Below are 21,260 nucleotides of genomic sequence, written 5' to 3' on the forward strand. Positions count from 1 at the left end.
GCGAATTTATTTAGTAAACCAGCATCTTACGAATCGTTCTGAGCACACGTTCTGTCCTCCCATTTGCCTCCGGATGCTGTGCCATCATCTCTCGCTTCTTTATGTTCAGCAACTGACAAATTTACTTCAATAGATCTGACTTAAAATTGGTACCCTGGTTGGTAACTATCGTTGTAGATGAATCAAACTTCAGAATCATTGTTCACCAACCCCTGCGCACAGTCGTCGCCTGCTGATTCGACATGGCTACAATTTCTCTGTATCTCGGAAAATGGTCTATTATCGTGAGAACGAATCTGTACGCTGCTGGTTTCCGACCGAACGGTATCATGACGTCAGTTCCCATCATAGAAAATGGGTTTGACGCTTCTGACAATCTTCACAGTTGTATCTCCTTCCGACTCAGCTCAACCCCCCTGCGCACACTTTATACAACGTCTCACATACTAATCTAAGTTATTCTTCCTTCCCTTCTGAGTCTTGCTGGCTCGCTTCGGTTCCTCGCTCGACCTACTAGCGGCGAGTAAACGTAGCGCCAGGGAGAGAGATGAGCGGAAGTCGGGGAGCCCTCCAGGTGTTCAGCATGCGTTGCTCTCTGTGTCTTGGCAAGCTTATTATTTTCCGCTGGGTACAGTTAATTGGCTAATCGCCTGTATGCCTCTCCAGGGCTATTCACGTGTCACTTACGTGACCTGATCTTGTCGACTTGCTTGTATCGCCAGTGCAAGACTTTGGTATGTAAACCTTGTGATGTTGATTCTATGGGTCTCTCTGCCACTACATTGTCGAGTATTGCTCCGGCCACCATTGCTCTGAGTTGACTTACGGCCTTGTTAGCGGCTTAGTGTATAATTTTACTGATGTCACATTAATGTATGATTGATATCTCATAAAGGATATTGAACGCAGCCTAGTTGGTTGGCTTTTTTAAAAGAGGGGTTAAGGGACCAAACTACGAGGTCATCGGTCCCGAGCGCAGCATAGCTTTCAGGTTGTGTTGTCGAAGGGCTTGCTCATTTCATTTATTGGTTTAAATACTTCATAAGTTTAAACTGTTCTTCTAGAGACGTTAAAATGTTACCTTATTTAAATTCTCTTTTTATTATGGTCATTACATGTTTTTAATGATGTATGTTATTAAATTATGTTTTAGATGTGCTGGTGCGCACTAGATATGCATGTATGTTCACATGTCAATCATGTCACTGTACTTGTATTATTTAAGTTAAGCTCGATGGTGTGGGCTTCCCGCCCATGCCATTGTCCTTCCAGTTTTCACTTTCAGTATTCTTACACGAGTTCAGGACATTCAGGGACGTCTTTACGTAAATTTAATATAGACATTTTGTCTATTTATTGTATTGTTTGTTATTTTCCTATAGAAGCTCTGGTAATTTGATGCTACTAAGGGTTGGAGGCAAATAAGAATGAGCGTTCCGTTATGTTATTTCGCTCGCACCCTCCTTCTATTGAATATCGATGTTTTTGGGGCCAAGTGATTTCACTTATGTTCCTTTCACATTTATATTTATTCTTCAGGCAGAACTAGTTGTGGCTTCCTGTCTCTTGTTGTGGTGCTGGCCGTTGTGCACTTGTGCGAGGCGGGCGATGGAAGCGAGTGGCAGTGAAGTGCGGCTTGTGTTGACTCGCTGTGGCATGGCTGCGCCAGGGTGGCGGTTTGTTTCTAGCTTCGCTTCCTGCGTCTTGGACAGTTCTCCGCCGATATATCTAAGGTCAGTTTCTTGCTTTATTTCATCCTAAATTGGTGATTACTTCAGTTACTTCAGGGGGTGGGGAGTGCCCCTTCTCTGAGCAAATCTATAACTGCCTTCAGAGCAAGCTTTCGTCTTAACGGAAGAATGTTTCATGCTTATATTTTTAAAAGCTTCTTATTTTACGTACATTGTAATTGTTTTTCTTTTGTAACCCAGACTAACGTAATATCTTATTGTAATTGATTGATGTCCACCGCTCGTGGCTCGGGGCAGAGTTCTCGCTTCCCAAGCATAGGGTCCTGGGTTCGATTCCTGGCGTGCTCAGGGATTTTCATCTGCCCCGAGATGACTGGATGCTATTGTGTCGTCTTCATCATCATCATTCACCCGAATATGGTCGGGGCACAGCAACGGCAAATCACCTCAATCAGGACCTTGTCTAGTACAGCGGTGCAGGTCTCCCGCATTGTTCCACTATGCTCTGTCAGGAAGCATATGACTTCATTTCCACTTGATTGTGTTTCCTTGTCAATTATTTCAGTGTCAGAATGAACTGAATTACTCATTCGAGTTCTAGTGATGGTCAAGAATTGCTTTTTGACCTTCTGTATCTATTCTGAGCGCTTATCCATTTACTCGTAACGATATTTCTTTAATGGTATTTTACTCGCCACTTGATAAAACCATTAAACACTTTAACTATTGTGAAACTAGAGCTTTCCTTAGTTTGTTGTACTTGTTAGCTCTTAGATTGTTAAGTAATGTATTTGCCGAGTTTCTACATACCCAGGGTACCTTAGAAGACCTGAGAAGCTGAATAATAGAAAAGAAGTTATCCCACATATCCGTAACGAGTTATCAAGTGTGCATTACTGGCGCGTGCAAGTTGCTACTGAGCGTTAAAGTATTTAACGTGTCTAAGCTGCGGTTGTCACCCTGCAGATAACAGTTAAGGAAGAGGATATTATTCTGACTGTTTTGGAGGGAGTGGTATCGGAAGACCCCATACATGTTGTTTTCGGCTGTAAACCCACCACCTTAATCGAACTGAATGAGTTAGTGACTTCAATGGAAACAGATTTGCTGACGAACAACTTGATCAGGGGAAATCAATTGCATGCCCTCATCGCCTTCAAATTGGCAGCCCGACGAAGTTTATTTTCGGTGCGGTGCTGGGGCCCATTTCACGCATGAATGTCCGTTTGGGCGTCCTCCAAGATCTAATAGCTGACCCCGATGGAAATGTGCTAAGCCCCTTTCGGGTAAGCCTCTGAGAGGTTGCGCGTGCATCATTGCCATTAGGATCCCCCCCCTCCAGCTTATGATTCATATGCACTCGTCTAAAACTGGAGCCCGTTTCTGCTCTGTTAGATTCTGACAGTGCGATCTCTTTGCTCGATTACAATTGACATTTCGAGTTTAGGAATCTGTGTGAAATGCCTTCCTTACGGTATTCTTCTCAGAGATTTCGGGCCGCCAATGAACAGGAGTTGCCTCCCGTGAGAGATGGTCTATTTCTCGTTTTTTGGCCGAGTAAATGATTTTATGTTAAGAACCTATACATTATCTAGCTTGTGGGGTCTGACTTCATTGGGCGAACCGGCTTAGTGCTTGATTTCGGTGACGGCACCTTCTTCTTTAAGTTTCGCCCATCCTTTCATTAATGTCGTTTTAACGGTAATGTTACCCTCTTGAGATAGGACAGCCGGCTGGAGTGGCTGTGCGGTTCTAGGCGCTACAGTCTGGAGCCGAGCGACCGCTACGGTCGCAGGTTCGAATCCTGCCTCAGGCATGGATGTGTGTGATGTCCTTAGGTTAGTTAGGTTTAATTAGTTCTAAGTTCTAGGTGACTGATGACCTCAGAAGTTAAGTCGCATAGTGATCACAGCCATTTGATTTTTTGAGATAGGGCATTCTGAATTTTACGTCAGCCATTTAAAGGTGGGAGAGAGTCAACGCTTGCTAAGCATATTACGTCAGTTCCCTGATGTTCTAACTAATAAGCTATGGATAAAGAATCTCGTTCACTATAAGATCAATCAGGCTGATGACATTCCCGTCCGTCAAGCTCCTTACCGGCTGTCCACTCCTAAGATGAGGGTGTTACACCAGAAAATTGATTATATGCTTCGTGATGGTGCCATTAGGCCGTCCGCTTCATCTCATGCGTCGCTGATGTTTTTAATACCCAAAGAACAAATTATAGGCCTATTGTTGATTATATAGAGCACTTAATAACAATGTTACTTAAGAGTCAGTACCTCATCCTGATCTTCATAATTCTTTCACCTGGTTTTTTGGGGCCTCTTACTTTACTGTGCTCGACGTGAATCAAGCCTACTACCTGACATCTTTAACTGAGTATTTCAAGCGTGTCACTGCCTTTTGTACCCACTGGAACCCCTGTGAGGTTCGTAGTTCCTTGGGAATTGTTGGCTGGTGCCACTGCTATTTCTCGTCTTGGATATTTAAAACTCAGCTGGGTTTAGAATTATCTTCACGATGTCATTTTTATAGACGTTCCTTTGACGAGCATGCGGGTCGTCTTTGGCGGGTGTTCTCAGGATGAGATGGGTCGGGTTGACCATTAAGTCGTCCAGGGTCACCCTCGCTAGAAGCCAGATTTTTCTTTTTGGAACATTCGGTGTCTAGGGAGGGGCTAAAACTTAATCGCAAAGCCACTGCAGGTTTAATGAAATTTCCAGCTCCTATCAGTACGAAGGGTGTCGGCAGATTTATTGACATGGTCAATTATTTTATTATATTCGTTCCTATTTTGCCCAGATTGCGGCCGCTCTCAGTAATCTTCGTAAGAAATGGGAGATCCTCGTTTGGCGGACAGCCAGCTGGTTGCGTTCGAGGCAATTAAGACTGTTTTGAGTAATCCCCCGGTGTTGGCCACTCCTGATTTCGGTAAGAAATTTATCGTTCAAACAATGCATCCAACGCCAAGATTTCGGCAGAACTTTCCAGGAGATTTTAAGAGAGCGGCTTCCTCTTCCTTATGTCTCAACAAAATTGTCTGGGTTAGAGCTCAAGAACTCGGTTTATGAGTGTGAAATCCTGGTCGTGTTCTTTGTCCTTGAAAAATTCAAGTTTTATCTTCAATCCACAGAGTTTGACCTGGAGACTGACAGTCAGGCGTTAAGTGGGGTCTTAGCACGTTCTAGGAAGACCATGAGGATCGCCAGGTGTGTGGTTGCTTGTCCACCTTTGTTTCTCGGAGTGATGTATTAGAGGTTCCGGTAACTTATTCACCCGTGCTCTTAGTCGCATGTTCAAAGAGGGTAGTGAGTTTGTCCCTCAATACTGTTCTTCCTCTGGTACCCTGCACGTAGCATCCTTGCTGAGGACCCCCGCTTTTCGTAGATCTTAAGTCTAAGCGAGATAACGACCCACACTTATCTCTTATTAGCTGTAGCAGCACCATCGTTTAGGATAGGGAAAGTTAGTTTTGTACGATACTCGGAGCACGAGTTACAGCCAGGTGCGGGCCATATTGCAGTAAGTTACGCATACTAGCAGTTGCGAAGGCAAATAGAGGCCACAGGGGCGTAGAACTGCCGGAGAGGGCGTACACAGCAGTTTTCATGGCGCAAGTCACAGGCAGAAGAGGGCCACTGGCCAACCTAAGTGTTATGGATTCGTGACGCGAATTAATAGTGTAAGTGTAGACCATGTGTGCCTGGAATTAAAAGAAATGTTGTCGACAGAAATTGAGAGATCTATACCAAATAAATTAACAAACGACGGAGCCGATCACCTTGGTACACAAAACAGGTCCGAATTGTAGCAGAAACAACGAAAAAGGCATGCAAAATTTAAAAGAACAAAGAATCATCAAGATGTTGAGTCTTTTACAGAAGCGGGAAGTTTAGCGCGCACTTCAATGCTTATAACAGTTCCCACAACGAAAGTTTGTCTCGAAACCTGGCAGAAAATCCAAAGAGATTCTGGTCGCATGTATAGTATGATAATCCAAGAAACAGGCAATGTCTTTTCTGCACGCTATCAGTAGACATACTATCGATGAGAGTGCTGCTACAGCAGAGTTGCTAAACACAGCCTACCGAAATTCCTTAACCAAAGAAGACGAAGTAGATATTGCTGGATTCGAATCAAGAACAACATGAGTAACTTAGAAGTAGATATCCTTAGAGTAGTGAAGCAACTTAAATCACTTAATAAAAGCAAGTCTTAGTTCCACACTGTATTCCAGTTATTTCCTTTCAGGGTATGCTGAGGCACACGTACTGCTACGTACTTAACAAGCACACACTACCGCTCGCTCGACGACACTTCTGTACCCAAGGACTGCAAAACAGCACTGGGCACACCAACAATCAAGAAAGGCAATAGGAGTAATCCAGTAAATTACAGGCCCATATCATTACGGTCCACCTGCAGTAGGATTTTGGAACATATATTGTGTTCGAACATTGTGAATTACCTCGAAGAGAACAGTCTATTGAGAACCAGTCAACATGGATTTAGAAAACATCATTCTTGTGAATCTGAGCTAGCTCATTGCTCACAAGTAGTGCTGAGTGCTGTTGACAACGGATTTAAAATTTGTTCCTCATTTCTAGGTTTCCTTAAGGCTTTTAACACTGTACCTCACTATCTGCTTGCAGCCAAACTGTGTGCTTATGGAATATCGTCTCAGTTATGTAACTGTCAGAGGTCACAATTAGCAGTTACTTAAGGAAAGTAAACCAGTGAAACAGAAGTAATTTCTGGCGTTCTCCAAGGTATGTTATAGACCACCTACTGTTCCTTACCTACATAAACGATTTGGGAGTAAATATGAGCAGCCTGTTAAGTTGCTTGCAGATTAAGCTATCGTTTATCGTCCATTCATCAGAAGATAAAAACAAATTGCAAAACGATTTAGAAAAGATATGTGTGTGGCGCGAAAATTTGCAGTTGACCGTAACTAACGATAAATGTAAGGTAATCCACCTGAGTGCTAAAAAGAACCCGTTAAACTTGAGTTACACGATAAATCAATCAAATCTAAAGGCTGTAAATTCAACTAAAAACCTAGGAATTACAATTACCCACAACTTCAGTTGGAAAGAACAAACAGAAGATGATGTGATTTATTGCGTTTTACTGCCAGAATCTTAGAAAATGCAACAGGTGTACTGGAGAGACTGTGTACACTACGTTTGTCCCTCTTCTTTGGAAGTACTGCTGCACGGTGTTGGATCCTTACTAGACACGGTTAACTGAGTACACAGAGAAAGTTCAAAGAAGAGAAGCGCGGTTTGTATTATCGAGAAATAAGGAATACGTTACGGACATGACACAGGATTTCGGGCGGACATCATCAAAACAAATGCGTTTCTTATTGCGCCGGTATCTTATCACGACGTTTCAAAACCAACTTTCTCTTCCGAATGCGAAAATATTTTGTTGACGCCGACCTACATAGGGAGAAATAATAAAATAAGGGAAATCAGGTTTCGCATGGAAAGATGTTCACTTTTTCCATGCGCTGTACAAGAGTCGAATAATAGGATACTAATGTGAAGGTAGTTTGATGAAGCCTCTTCCAAGCAGAGTATCCTTTTGGATGTAGACTTCTGGGAGAAAGTTGTGTATAGTCAAAATGGTTCAAATGGCTCTGAGCACTATGGGACTTAACACCTGTGGTCATCAGTCCCCTAGAACTTAGAACTACTTAAACCTAACTAACCTAAGGACATCACACACATTCATGCCCGAGGCAGGATTCGAACATGCGACCGTAGCAGCCGCGCGGTGTGTATAGTCGATAAGCGTAGAAAATACATGTTGTTAATAACTTCAAGAGACCCATGCATATACACTAAACATACAAATCTCGGCTATTTGCTTGAACTGCGAGAGATTATGTTGCTGGCAGCTGTACGTCAGAGCTACATAGTTTATTGACTCAATCAGAGTGTAAATACGAGGCAACTGTAACAATTTACAAATGCCCTGCATTTATCCATTGCCAAAGTCTACAATGGTTAACTCTCTTAAGCAGAAAACCGGTAGAAGCAGTATAGGCAGAGACATACCCCTGTATGCTACTGCTCCTACAGGGTTGCGTGTGATTCAGTCTGAATTTATCACCTATAACCCTCTCGTAGGCGCTCCTATGTATAAAGTGCGCCATCCACAAATAACCTTACCTTGTTTTATTCCATTGTTGTATTACAAATGAAAGCTCACACGCATTCCTTCAATACTGCCTCAGCTAACACAGTGCTAAGTTGTACTATCACACGTGCAATTGAACAGCAGTAATATGCAATAAACAGCGACAAAAGTGAGGAAAAAAATAAAGATCCGTTTAAGGAAGTGACATAGGTTTCATGTTAATGGCGAAATCCCACAATGAGGCAGCTGTGTACGAGATAATTAGCAATCGAATAAATTCTACTGCTACTGCGCTGTTAAATGCTTGGTGTGGTTCATTACTTTAGTTTAAAGCTTGTACGCAGCGACAGAGTGATATAATGAAAGGTTATTTCATTATTGTTTAATTCAACAGCTCGTATAATGTAATTTTGATAATTTGGCTCTCATAATGTAATTTTAATTGATTATCGTTTACTTAAACTAAGATTAGACTTTGCTTATACATGTTTACTCTCGTAACATTAAGACAGCTGTTCCATAGAAGTGTACAAAGTACACCTCAGGCCCACTTGAGTTACAAAAATTTGCGCACCCGCTCTGGGTGTAGAAACTAATTACAGGTAAAATATTGCAAAATAGAGAGACAATGGAATGTATATCAATAAAATATCCTACTTAATTTTTCATATTGCCCTCCAACCCCATTCATCAGTCTAATGTTTTGCAACTCACCGGAGATGGCCGAGTTTGCCCAAATAAGAAGAATGTTAAAACATGTTATACGAAATATTGCCACTTACCACGGATTATCAACTCCTGCGTTACTCCCTCTACTAAGATACACTGAACTGTGGATCCACATTCTCTTGCGCTCCAAGCAGTATTGTAATTTGCAGTGGCACAGCGGCTAATATTCGCCATGGGGCAGGCTGGCAGGGAAGGCCACCCAACCATTCCACAGGCTGACAGGTAAGCACTGCCCCATCAGCCTCCCGACACAGTCACCTGCAAACCTTTGCATCATGATGGCCACCACCCTAACCTAAGAACATTGCACAAGCTGGATGAGCTTACAGCAGCATCATATTTAGTGGACTTATGCTGCCAAGGAGGAGATAATACTTGCGCCGCTTCCTTCCTCTAGCAGCAGTCAGCATTCAAATGTGAATTAATAGTTAATAAGTACCTGTAGTAGCCATAGCTATTACGGTAAGGTGCTTGATTCACGAATAGAAAAATAATCCCACTGACTTGCTGTCAACACACACAAAATATTTTTTGAAAATTGTATTTGCTGCAGCTAATATTATATAAATGTACTTCATTCATCCAGTCATGTAGGAAGTCTCAAGTGGTAAGCCTCTCACAATGCATAATATTACACCCTCTCGTGAGGAAATGCTTCTCGACATGAAATATTATTTAACTTGACATACAGGCATAATATCGGTAGCAGTGAAAGCATCAATATGGGAATGATGTTGAATCATGAGTTCTGCCCAATGATAGTTTCCGAAAATCAACAATATAGTGATACAGACATGTTTTCTACAGACGAATGGATACATCTATGAAAGACATCTATGCAAACTGCCCTTCTGTTCCAAAGAAATGCTAACTATACATCAGCAATACTCAGTAATCATATCATCACTGCAGGGGATATTACGCAAACAATGAAACTGTATAGTGAGACAGTCCGCCAATCTACAAGACAATCAATTTAATAATCTTATCTATACAAGTTACTTGATCCAGTATGTTCTAGATTGTCAGCTAAGCTGGTAAGTGCATGTCCATCGAGTCTAAGGAGAATATGGAACAATATGTGTCAGTCAGCATGTAGAACTATCCATCCAAGGGGAAAAAAGCATCACTCAGATTTACTATTCATGTTGTGTATAAAAGTTAATATGTATGAACCGGCAGTGCGACATATAGGCACAACACTCCACTCACATTTAAGCATTTTAATATATCCTACTAAACGGAAATGTTCACAAGTAAAAACGGTAAGAGCTATATAATAATCATTTTGACTTTCTGCTCTTGAATTCGTCATGTTTTCGGTTAAGAGTATTAGACATAAGGTCCGCTTTTTATTGTTGGGTCACATGAAGAAAAAGTATTTTTAATAACAAGTGGACCTTCTATCCATAAATAGTAAGAGCTACATCAGTGTTCACCATAAAATCCCCTGTATTCCAATGTACATGCATACTGTAGACAGGAAATCCATTCCACTACAGGATAAGGTGCTGAAGAGAGCCACATATAGCTGTGTCAACCCATTAAACACCTGCAACAGCACATCTTGCTCTGTGGCCGGCAGTAAATTTAATGTGGTAGTGTTTCAAATAGTGCCACCATCGGCAGGAGAGCAGCAAACGAGAAAGCGAGAAGTGGGCATATGTACCACACAATCTTATTTTATTATTTGGTCACTATCTCTTGTATCTCAGTGGCACTGATGAAGCACCTTGATACATTTCCACCACTGGCAGTTTTATAAAAACAGATGTACATGGCACTCTTACTAGGCCCAATCTTGCTGCCTCATGGGTAAGCCTGCCCTTATGTAGACACTCACTAAATGACACAGAATTAGAAGAGCTAATGGAGCTACACGATACTATTCCATAACTATGAACACGAGAATTTTGTGAGTGTCATTTGTCTCCCTCTGTCCCCCCGTCCCTCTCTCCCTCCCTCTCTCCCTATATATGTGAATACTAGTAAGATTATGTAACATAACGCTTTTTCTTTGTCGCAGAATTTTTCAATGAGGTATCAGCCACTGGAATGGAAGATACACCTGCCACACTGCCTGCAGCAAAATATGGAGGTGAGTAAAAAAAGAATATGAGCCATTTTCTGTCTCTCTCTCTCTCTCTCTCTCTCTCTGTCTGTGTGTGTGTGTGTGTGTGTGTGTGTGTGTGTGTGTGTGTGTGTGAGTGAGTGTGTGTATGGATGTGTGCATGTTGATACATGCAAAGCATATTTTTTTCATAGATAGCTGGAGTTGATCTGGTTCTTAATGTGAGTCTCCAGGCCCCTTAATACATAAGCAATGTATATAACGTTACTGATGCTTTCTAAGATTATTGGGTATGATCATAGAAACATATAGTGAGGTTGATCAGGTGCCTAACATGATCTTTCATGACCCTCAAAAATGTAAATTATGTTTAAGAAATGTTATCAGTTTTTGAATTCTGCAGGAGACCTGGACAAGATCTTAGGGATGTGTAGTAGGGTGGACGCCTAAATCTCCATACAGGAGTGGGACCCTGTCATATGTTTGTAATTTACTTTTTCTCGATATGGAATTTATGATTTTGTGCATTACTTATGATATGTGTTTCTTTTTATCTTCCAGCTGCTGTTGGTGACACACCACCTTTTATTGAGATTGAATGCTGATACTGAACTGGATAAAATACTGGATCCAAATAATACCACACAGATCACACTGAGATCGATCCTTATGTTGAGTTGGGTGAAATATGAGAACCCATTAACCCAAATGACACTGCACATGCTCACATTGATATTGACGCAGATTTTGACAAAAACATTAAAATGAAGCTATATGCTTCCAGAGATCTTTTCTAGTGTCAAGAATCTGTGATGTGTACATGCAGACTGAAAAAATGAATGAAAACTTGTGTCAAGGCTGAGATCTGAACGCAGATCTTCTACTCTCTATGCAGGAATGGTAATTTGGAATGAGGTGGAATGAGATAGGGTAGTCTCTGCAGTTACACAAATCCACTGTGCTAGCAATGGCTGGTGCATGAGCCTAGTGAGCAAGAGACAGATTTAAATCACAGCCTTGGTACGATTTTCATTCGTCACTTCAATCTGCATCTTTACGTCGTTCATGTTTAGGACTTGAATAAATCTCTGAGTCCATATAAATTCTTTTGATTGAAGCATCTATGCCTGTGTTTCAAGCAGGTTCCCTCATTTCATTGGAATCTGAGATGATGCTCCAAAACAGTTGGAGGGCCTCTGTCGTGCTGCTTGGGTTTAGGGGGAATACAAAGGGCGCTGAGACGTGAATGGAAATTTTCATTCAGGAGGAATCTGTGCTAAGGTAGTCCATGCAGCTGTGAAAAACCACTGTGCCAGGATGGCACAGTGGTCAGCGTATCTGACTAGTGAGCGGTAGAGCGAGGTTCGAATTCCAGTCATGGTATAAATTTTCATTCATCACTTCAGTTAGTAGAATATTAGAAGCCAGTATTCCGATCACTGCTGAGGATGATGGACGGCTGAAATCCCTATGTGGCTATTCCAATGCCGATACTTCTCAATGTAAGTATCGGGAACTATTATTATTTATATCTGCGTATGTCTCACACAGACACAGTATTGCAAACAACGTAAATTCCAGCATTTGTCGTATGAATCTGAAAAATTATTGCGTACCCTTTTCAAACACAGAGTGACCATCAGTGCTCAGATAAAATAAAAGCAAATAAAGTGAAATCTGAATGCACAAACATATGTGTCAATTTGCGATAGATAAATTGGGTTATATGAAGTCAAATACATACCAAGACTAAGTTCAGTGGACTAATATAACCATGTGCAAAATATAAAATCAAGAAAAGGTGTTCATAGTGAAGAACGTTCCAACTCGCAGGTAAGTTCAAACTAAGCCAGCTTCTCACAAAAGATTATGCAGATAAGCTCCATGGTGGACATCATCAGTGCCCTCTTTATTGAATACATTTACGAAATAGCGTGCATGTTTGTACAGTAAAAGGCCATAGGTTGTACAGAGGTTCATAGTAAATAAAATACGAAAGTGTATAGTAGAAAATACAAGTCTTGTTGTGTGGTCGTGGTGTAAAATTTTCGTAATGTAATACAATCCCACAGGCGTGACACTTATCGGTGTCCCTTCTTCCTTTACAGGATTGATGGAAATGTTTGGAGATGGGCTTGCACCAACACCATCCAAGACGCAGTTTTCATTATCATAAGCGAGACTGTAGATTTCATCATCCTAAGGGGCTACTGCACTGGTATTGCACCTGGGACTGTCGACATGATGATCATTCAGGTATAGACTGACAACATCAACATGTTTCCATGCTCTGTGCTACATCTTGTGCACCCTGGGCCATCTTTAGATGTGGACCTGGCAGCAGATTACAATCCAACCCTCTTAACGGCCACCAGGTAAATCATGTGCCTACGCTGGACCGCACTGGGGCTCCTGACTTTTTGGGTATCACATCTTGCATGGATGTATAGATAATCCTAATGAAAATTACTGACACCCTAATAGTTTTCTTAACACATGTTAGCCGATGTCGGATAGCGAGCATCCCAGAAACGTCAAGGACCCTCTTTATCCCACCAATAAGTGATGCACCGTTCTATGCTGTGAACGCATACATCTACTGAAGGAAGGTAGTAACGGTGTTGAAGTAAGCAATCCAATGTCTTCATTCTAGGTGATAATGGTGTGATGTCACAGGGTAAGCCAACTGCAGAATGATTCAGAACTTTTACCAACAGTATCACACTGGGCCATGTTTTTGAAATGCGGGAAAGGAGTCTGGTAAGGCATTCAGCCATGTATTCTGTCTCTGTGGACTTGCATGCCCATGGTCCAGTAATTGAAAGTGCAGTTTTGTCCCTCTTCCAATAGATGTAGCTGCTAAATTGCATGCATTAATATCCAAAATACTGCTAAGGAGCATGAATTTTGCATTGCATGCTCGCTTCTGGTGTGTAATAGAAATTGTATCTCTGATCCTGAGCGTACGACCAACATCTAATGTGGGCATCATAACTGCATTGGCGTCTCATTCCCAATGAAACATCAGAACCTGAGAAAATCTGAAAGGCTGAATACAAACTCTTCAGTTCCTGTTGAGGTTGTGCAGGTAAATGAAAAGCAAGTCATAAGAAGACGAAGAGCACACGGTACAGAACACAAAAGGTATAGAGTAGGTGGGCCCTTTTAATTTTCAAAAATAGCCCGTCAGTGTCCGAGACACGTTGCATGGGGGCTAAATTAAATAAATGAAAATAATTTATATTTTAGTAGCTGTCTGCCCGATTACAAAGTCTCGTAAACGGTTGGCCCTGACTGGTATTAGTACGCAATCTGACTGCATAGAATAATAACAAAGAATGAAAGAAAATTTCCGTTAACACAATTAATTAATTAAGTCCCCAGCAACTATAACACCTACGAAACCAAAGCACATGTGTAACTGTTCTGTGTGTGGAAGTGTGATTCAACGTACACATCTGGCACGGTTCTTCCTCAATAAGACAAGATATTTTAAATACCATTTATACTGAAGTAGTTAAAAAAAAACAGAAATACTGTAATTGCACATCGAAACCAGAAATACAGTCTATTACAAGAACACGAGCCAAATGTTTTGTTGACTGAACCTGTGACCAAGGGGCATTATTGTTTCACACATTTGAAATAAAAAAATAAAAAAAAATTTCTTTATCTTTATATATATTGACGAAAAGTATTCTGATCATTACAATATCTCCATTCGAACAGCATCTGGTGTCTTTCCCATCAAAACATCTGCACACAACATGGCCTCAAATAGTACAGGTATCAACATCCTCTCTCCAAAGCACTAACTACCACCACATCTCAACAACGACTGACTACTGGGACTTTCCAACAAGCACTACTAGTGGAGGCGGCGGGATAAAACTCTTTGGCGCACTCTCTGGCGCTGTGGCTCAGTGTAGCCACCTTTCAACGTAAAGTTGTTGCTGTCTCTGGACATACGATGCAACACTACCATTAGATAAAAGGCATGTCCCGCTTACTTTCCAATGAAATGAATTACTTATTTACATATGTTAAGTATTTGGAAAAGCATCGGATTGATTCCACTAACCTGTGACTGGTAGATGTCGACATGTCTACTAGGCAAAAAAGTTCTCGAAGTTCAATATTGTCCTCACCAGAAGCAGTGTCCCTTCGTCGTTTACACAGGTTTAGAGTGCCTGCAAGCTCCTGTGGTGCATTGTGAAGGATACCAAATGCGTCCCATACTACAATCAGAGAACAGCGCTTACCTTATGCACCTGGGTATCAGTTTGTATGCCAGTCATGTCTTGTATTCTAGCCTTAAGCAATTCAAATCATGTGTTTGTTATTATCCTGTTAGATGGTTGCTCGCAGAGCTCAAGAATTTACACTCAGTATTGACCGGATTTACTGTAACACCATTGTCATGAAGTGACCGCAGGTGATTCTCATATTTTTATGGCTTTTGGGTAGAAACTCGGAAACTGCAAGCACAAGCCATTGTGATCCAATGAGAACCCTCCTCATCGCAGTTCAACTTCCATAACACATATCCACTTTCTTTCGTAATTTGGACGATTTACGTGCTCACTTCCTTCTTGAACAGTTGGGTGATTTCGGTCTGAGAGGAGATAAGGTAGATACGCTGAAAAATACATCTTGTTCTCCAAACGAATCACACCAAAAATTGCGTTCAACTTCCCGAATTCCATACATTTTATGCACTCTTCAGTAACCTCCCGAGGTAACGTTTCAGGAGCTGCACATGCCGATTATGCAAAGTTTCAGCTTATGACGAAGAATGGTATCTTCCGTACAAATAATTAAATTTGAAGAAGAGACTCGACGGAACCATACTGCTCAATGTAACTGCATTCACAAGTTTCTTACAGGAACTGGCATAATGGATGCTGAGCATAGGAATGTGGTGAATGTTTGGCAGGAGATCGGCACCCCTACTTTACAGGAATACGACCAACTATACACCAACGCACGCCTACTCACGGATATTTTCAATAACTGCCGGAGTGAGTGAATGGACAGATACTCTCTGCAGCCTGACCTTTATTACACCGCACCAGGGCGTTTGTGGAACGCAGTGTTAACAAGGACATGTTGACTGTTGACTGACATTGACATGAAACTTCCTGGCAGATTAAAACTGTGTGCCGGACCGAAACTCGAACTCGGGACCTTTGCCTTTCGCGGGCAAGCGCTCTACCATCTGATCTACCCAAGCACGACTCACGCCCCGTCCTCACAGCTTCACTTCTGCCAGTACCTCGTCTCCTACCTTCCAAACTTCGCAGAAGCTCTCCTGCGGACCTGCAGACCTAGCACTCCTGAATGAGAGGACGGAGGACATGTGGTACGACATCAAGGGATAACTTCCCTTGTACTTGCGTGAACTCCAGAGAATAAAGCAATAGCTGAAGTCAGAGACAGGAATATATTATACAACAAATAATGCAGGACAATGGGTGCAGGTGCTACCCTGAGCTGAAGAGGTTGACTGAGTAGGGAAATTCGTGACGAACCACATCAAACCAGTCAGATGACAGTTCTTTAAGGAACAGGCCCATTCCTGCATATTGCCTGAGCTACAAAACAAAACACAGCTTTCCGAATTTACAGTAGTTGCACTATTTTGATAAAAGGACATAGTACTCACTTACATGTTTCCATGGTGGAGATGATCACTGTCAACAGTCCGTGTGTGGTTCGTTGCAAGCATTAAATAGTATTCGTAACAGAAACTTACAGAGACGTATCTAGTGTGGCAACTAACAGGGAGAAGTCGCGCGGTTGATATCACACGAGACCGATGAAATATTTCGATGTGGACAGACATGCTACAATTGTGGGCTCTCAAGCGATAGAGAAATGGCCAAGATTTTGTAGAGAATCATATGGCAGCAATAGCGCCAAATGAATCTCAACATCGTGTTCAAACGTATAAGTGGATTGCGTTGTAATACACACACTGTTATTCCCATAAGTAGTTGCCATAAGATGAGCGTTGGTTACGTTGATCAAAACCTGTCCATTTGCGATCATTAGATCCTAATCTCAAAATATCTAGGCTACATTCCTCTCCCATACGTATAATTTTAAAAGAAAATATTACACGCTATGACGTACAGTATACAGGTTTTGTTTCAGTTAGTATGCACAAACATTCTTTTACGTGTAGTTACAATTATTGGTTAAATAAAGTCCAGGAAACAGTTGCGTTTTAGTTACTTTCGTATAACCAATTTCAGAAGCAATTTATGCTACGCTTTCATATACGAGGATGATGGCTGTATTCTCTCCAAATGTAAACTGATCCTTTCGAAAAGTTTTTCAGTAAAAGAAAATCTAGAAACAGTTCTGCGATACAATCATGCCAGCCCTTTGTTTTCTGTTAACACACTTTTTTTCGTTTTAGTCATCAGTCGTCTCGATGACCTGCTGCAGCCCACCACGAATTCCTCTCCTGTGTCAATCTCACAGTCGCACTTGCAACCAACGCCCTCAATTATTTGCTGGATGTATTCCAATCTCTGTCTTCCCCTACAAATTTTCATCCTGTGAAGCTCCTTCTGATACCACGGAAGTTATTCGCTGTTGTCTTCACAGATGTCCTATCAGCCTGCCCCTTCTTGTTGTCACTGTTTTCCATGTAGCGGGTAATCAAAAAGTCAGTATAAATTTATAAACTTAATAAACCACTAAATAGTGTAGATAGATGAGTAAAAATTGACACTCAGGCTTGGAATGACATGAGATTTTATTAGAACAAAAAAAAAAAAATAGTTCACAAAATGTCCGACAGATGGCGCTGGACAGCAAAACGTCAGTGACTGCACATGACAATCGAGTATAAAAGGAGCTGTAATGAGAGAGAGAATCAGATGCGCCAGCAGTCGCAGCATGTTGACGTTACCTGAACAGGCACTTTTAGTGAAGCTGTATTATTAGAATGGGCAATGTGCTAGTTCAGCGCTACGATCCTATCGCCATAGGAAGGGGATTCGAACGGGTAAAGGTCCGTTGACAAATGCAGCTGTGGCGAGAATGACTTCGAAGTTCGAAGTCACGGGTTGTTTAGACGATAAACCCCGTAGTGGCCGACCGAGCACAAGGCGTAAAGCTGCTGAGACAGTTCAGGAAGAAATGGAGGCTGTAGCGGGTTCGTCTGTGCACGGGGAAGTCAGCGCTCGTGCAGTCGCACGTCGCAACGGCATCCCATACACTACTGTTTGGTTAGCACTTAGGCGTACCCTCCGATGCTATCCGTACAAAATCTATCGGCATCATGAACTGTTACCTGGAGATTTAGTGAAGCGGAGGGCATTTGCGGTGTGGCCGTTTCAAAAGATGGCGGAAGATGACGATTGGTTGAGTAACGTGTTGTGGACCGACGAAGCTCATTTCACGCTCCGAGGGTCGGTCATTGCCCACAACTGCAGAATTTGGGTTACCGAAAATCCTAGAATTATCGTGGAAGCTCCATTACACGACGAGATAGTCACGGTATGGGTTTGATTTACCACATCTGCTGTTATCGGGTCTATTTTCTTCGAGGAAATGCGTGATTCTGGTTTGTAACTGTTACCGTGACGGGTGAGAGGTAAGCAGATATGTTACAGAATCGCATCATCCCCTGCCTGGATGATAAACACCTGCTGAAACGTACGATGTTTATGCAGGATGCACCCCATATTGCTAGACGCGTGAAAGATCTCTTACGCGCGCCGCATGGTGATGATCGTGTGCTCACCCGCCACTTTCGTCGTGCTTGGCCTCCCAGGTCCCCAGACCTCAGTCCGAGCGATTATTGGCTTTGGGGTTACCTGAAGTCGCAAGTGTGTCGTGATCGACCGACATCTCTAGGGATGATGAAGGACAACATCTGACGCCAATGCCTCACCATAACTCCATACATGCTTTACAGTGCTGTTCACAACACTATTCCTCGACTACAGCTACTGTCGAGGAATGATGGTGGACATTTTGAGCATTTCCTGTAAAGAACATCATCTTCGCTTTGTCTTACTTTGTTAAGCTAATTATTGCTATTGTGATCAGGTGGAGCGCCATCTGTCGGACATTTGTTGAACTTTTGTATTTTTTTGGTTCTAATAAAACTCCTTATCATTCCACCTAATTTTCAACATTCTTCTGCATCATCATATGTCAAATGCTTCGATTGTCTTCTGTTCCGGTTTCCCACAGTCAATGTTTCACTCCCATACAATGCTGTGCTCCAAACATACATTCTCCGTAATTTCTTTCTCAGATTAAGCTAGTGTTTCATACTAGTAGACTTCTCTTGGCGAGGAATACACTTTTTCCAGCGCCAGTCTTCTTTTTATGCCCACATGATTCGTTCGTTATGAGTTGTTTTGCTACTTAGGTAGCAGAATTCATAAACGCATTTACTGCGTCATCACCAATTCCGATGTCAATTTCATCGCTGTTCTCATTTCAGCTACCTCTGATTACTTTCGCCTTTCTTCGATTTACTGTCAGTCCATACTCAGTAATCATTAGACTGGTCATTCCATTCAGTAGATAATGAAGTCGCCTTCACTTTCACTGTGGGTAGCAACGTCATTAGTGACTTATCATTAATCGTTTCATCCTGAATTTTAATCCCACTCTTGAATCTTCCTCAATTCCCTCATTTATTTTTGGATGTGTAGATTTAACACTAGGAGTTAAAGACTACTTGCCCCTCATACACTGTTTCTATTCCGTGCACTTCGTACTTGGTCCTTCACTCCTATTGTCTCCTCAAATACATAATGTATAGTACCCGTATTTCCCTATAGCTTACCCTTAATTTTCTCAGCATTTCCAACATCTTACACCATGCGGCGGTAACTAACGTTTGAAACGTCCCCTTTGAACAATTATACATGACTGTGCTTAAACTGATACACAATATTTTGTTAGCGCAACGCAATCTGACTTTCAAAATTCCCTACAAAAGTATGGCCCTGACTAACATTAAACTATACCTTTCACAAATCACTTACCTCACAAAAATCTTCGCTGCTCAAGCTACTGCAATACAGGAGCGCCACTACTGCCAGCTAAATAAAAGATTCAAATTATGGAAGGCACTAACTACTGATAGGGATAGTTAGCAAATGAAAGATATTAATAGAGAACAAACAATGTATTTACCTTGATATCATCATATATAAATATAGCAGTTCATGACAAATTTCAAAACTCCGCCATCTCTCTCCCCACATCCACCACTGCTGGCGGCTCACCTCCAACTGCGCAACGCTACGCGCTGTTCACAGCCAGCTGCCTAACACTACAATGGCGAGTATTACAACAATGGAAAGCAGCCACAGACTGCACACAGCACAGCCAGTGATTTTCATACAGAGGTGGCGTTACCAATAAAAAAACCTAAACAGCCTACTTACATAGCCCCCATGCTCCCCACAAAAAATTTTACAAATTGGATTGGGCAGTGGCCAATACAGATTTGAAAATTTTTTTTCATAATTACAATAACAAAGAAATCAAATGCACACACTTATTGATACAATGTTGGTCAAAAGCTAAAATTGTCTCACAGTCCATAAAGACAGTCCTAATCGTACATAACAGGAGAATAGCAGTAAAAGAAAATGTACGGAAGTAGTGGATTTCCATGCAGTCTTGAAGAAGTAGTGTTGTCCTTCCAATGGAAAGACAGTGCTGACTCTCGACATGCAGACAGGTAATGGGCCACAACAGAGCAAACCCACAGCAGAGTCAGTCGAAATTTTGAAGAGTATTGGTAGGTAGGTCATCACAGAGCAGACCCACTGTAGTCCTGGTAGAGATTACGGTATTGGTGGGCCACCAGAGGTGCAGACCCACTGCAGTCCTTGTAGAAATAATGGCATGGTGGGTCATCATAGATGCAGACCCACTGTAGTCCTTGTAGAGATAATGGTACTGGTGGGTCATCAAAGATGCAGACCCACTGTAGTCCTTGGAGAGATAGCCAGCAGCTATCTGTTGTGACTGTGCAGGTGCACAATCACCGTTGAAGAGTCTTGCGGATAATATAGCAAGTCCATAAACCACCACTTGTGCACTCACAAAGTTTTTGAAATTGTCCTTAGAACCAGCAATGCTGTTATCCAGTCCCTTGCTGAATCATTAACACACGTGCAAACACTATCAGTCCCTACTTCTCACATATTGTCCATATACTATGACCAACAGAAACGTGTGCAGTGAAATGTAACTAACAAGTTAATAATATCATGAACTGGTGACAATTACAATTTTATAACATAAGAATACAATAACAAAGGTACAAAACACATCATTAAAAACATAATAATACAGATAACGTTTGTAGTAATAGGGGCTTTACAAAAGAATAGAAATAAACATATACATCAGTGTTACAGGAATTATGACATAAGTAAATACATAAAAGATCAGAATAACTTTTGAAACATCAACTTTACACATGAGCATTAAAACAAAACAGAATTAATAATGTCTAACAACTTTACAAAGTAAATAACATATTATTAACGCAAATTATATTTGAGGATAACAGTATTCCTCATCATAGTTCATGTAGCTGAGTATGAGAAAAATTCTACAAC

The 21,260-nt window shown here is 41.6% G+C and overlaps 1 protein-coding gene across 1 annotated transcript in view; it reads left to right on the top strand.

The window, feature by feature from the left end:
* The window catches only part of LOC126412937 (serine/threonine-protein kinase fray2-like), a 199,675-nt gene that overhangs the window by 43,538 nt on the left and 134,877 nt on the right, over positions 1-21,260 (top strand). The window contains exon 4 of the mRNA XM_050082828.1: positions 10,603-10,674. Within this exon, the coding sequence (XP_049938785.1) occupies positions 10,603-10,674 (72 nt within the window). The remainder of the gene's footprint in view (positions 1-10,602; positions 10,675-21,260) is intronic.

This window comes from Schistocerca serialis, chromosome 7 (genome assembly GCF_023864345.2).
Source record: "Schistocerca serialis cubense isolate TAMUIC-IGC-003099 chromosome 7, iqSchSeri2.2, whole genome shotgun sequence".
In the NCBI taxonomy this organism is placed as follows: domain Eukaryota; kingdom Metazoa; phylum Arthropoda; class Insecta; order Orthoptera; family Acrididae; genus Schistocerca; species Schistocerca serialis.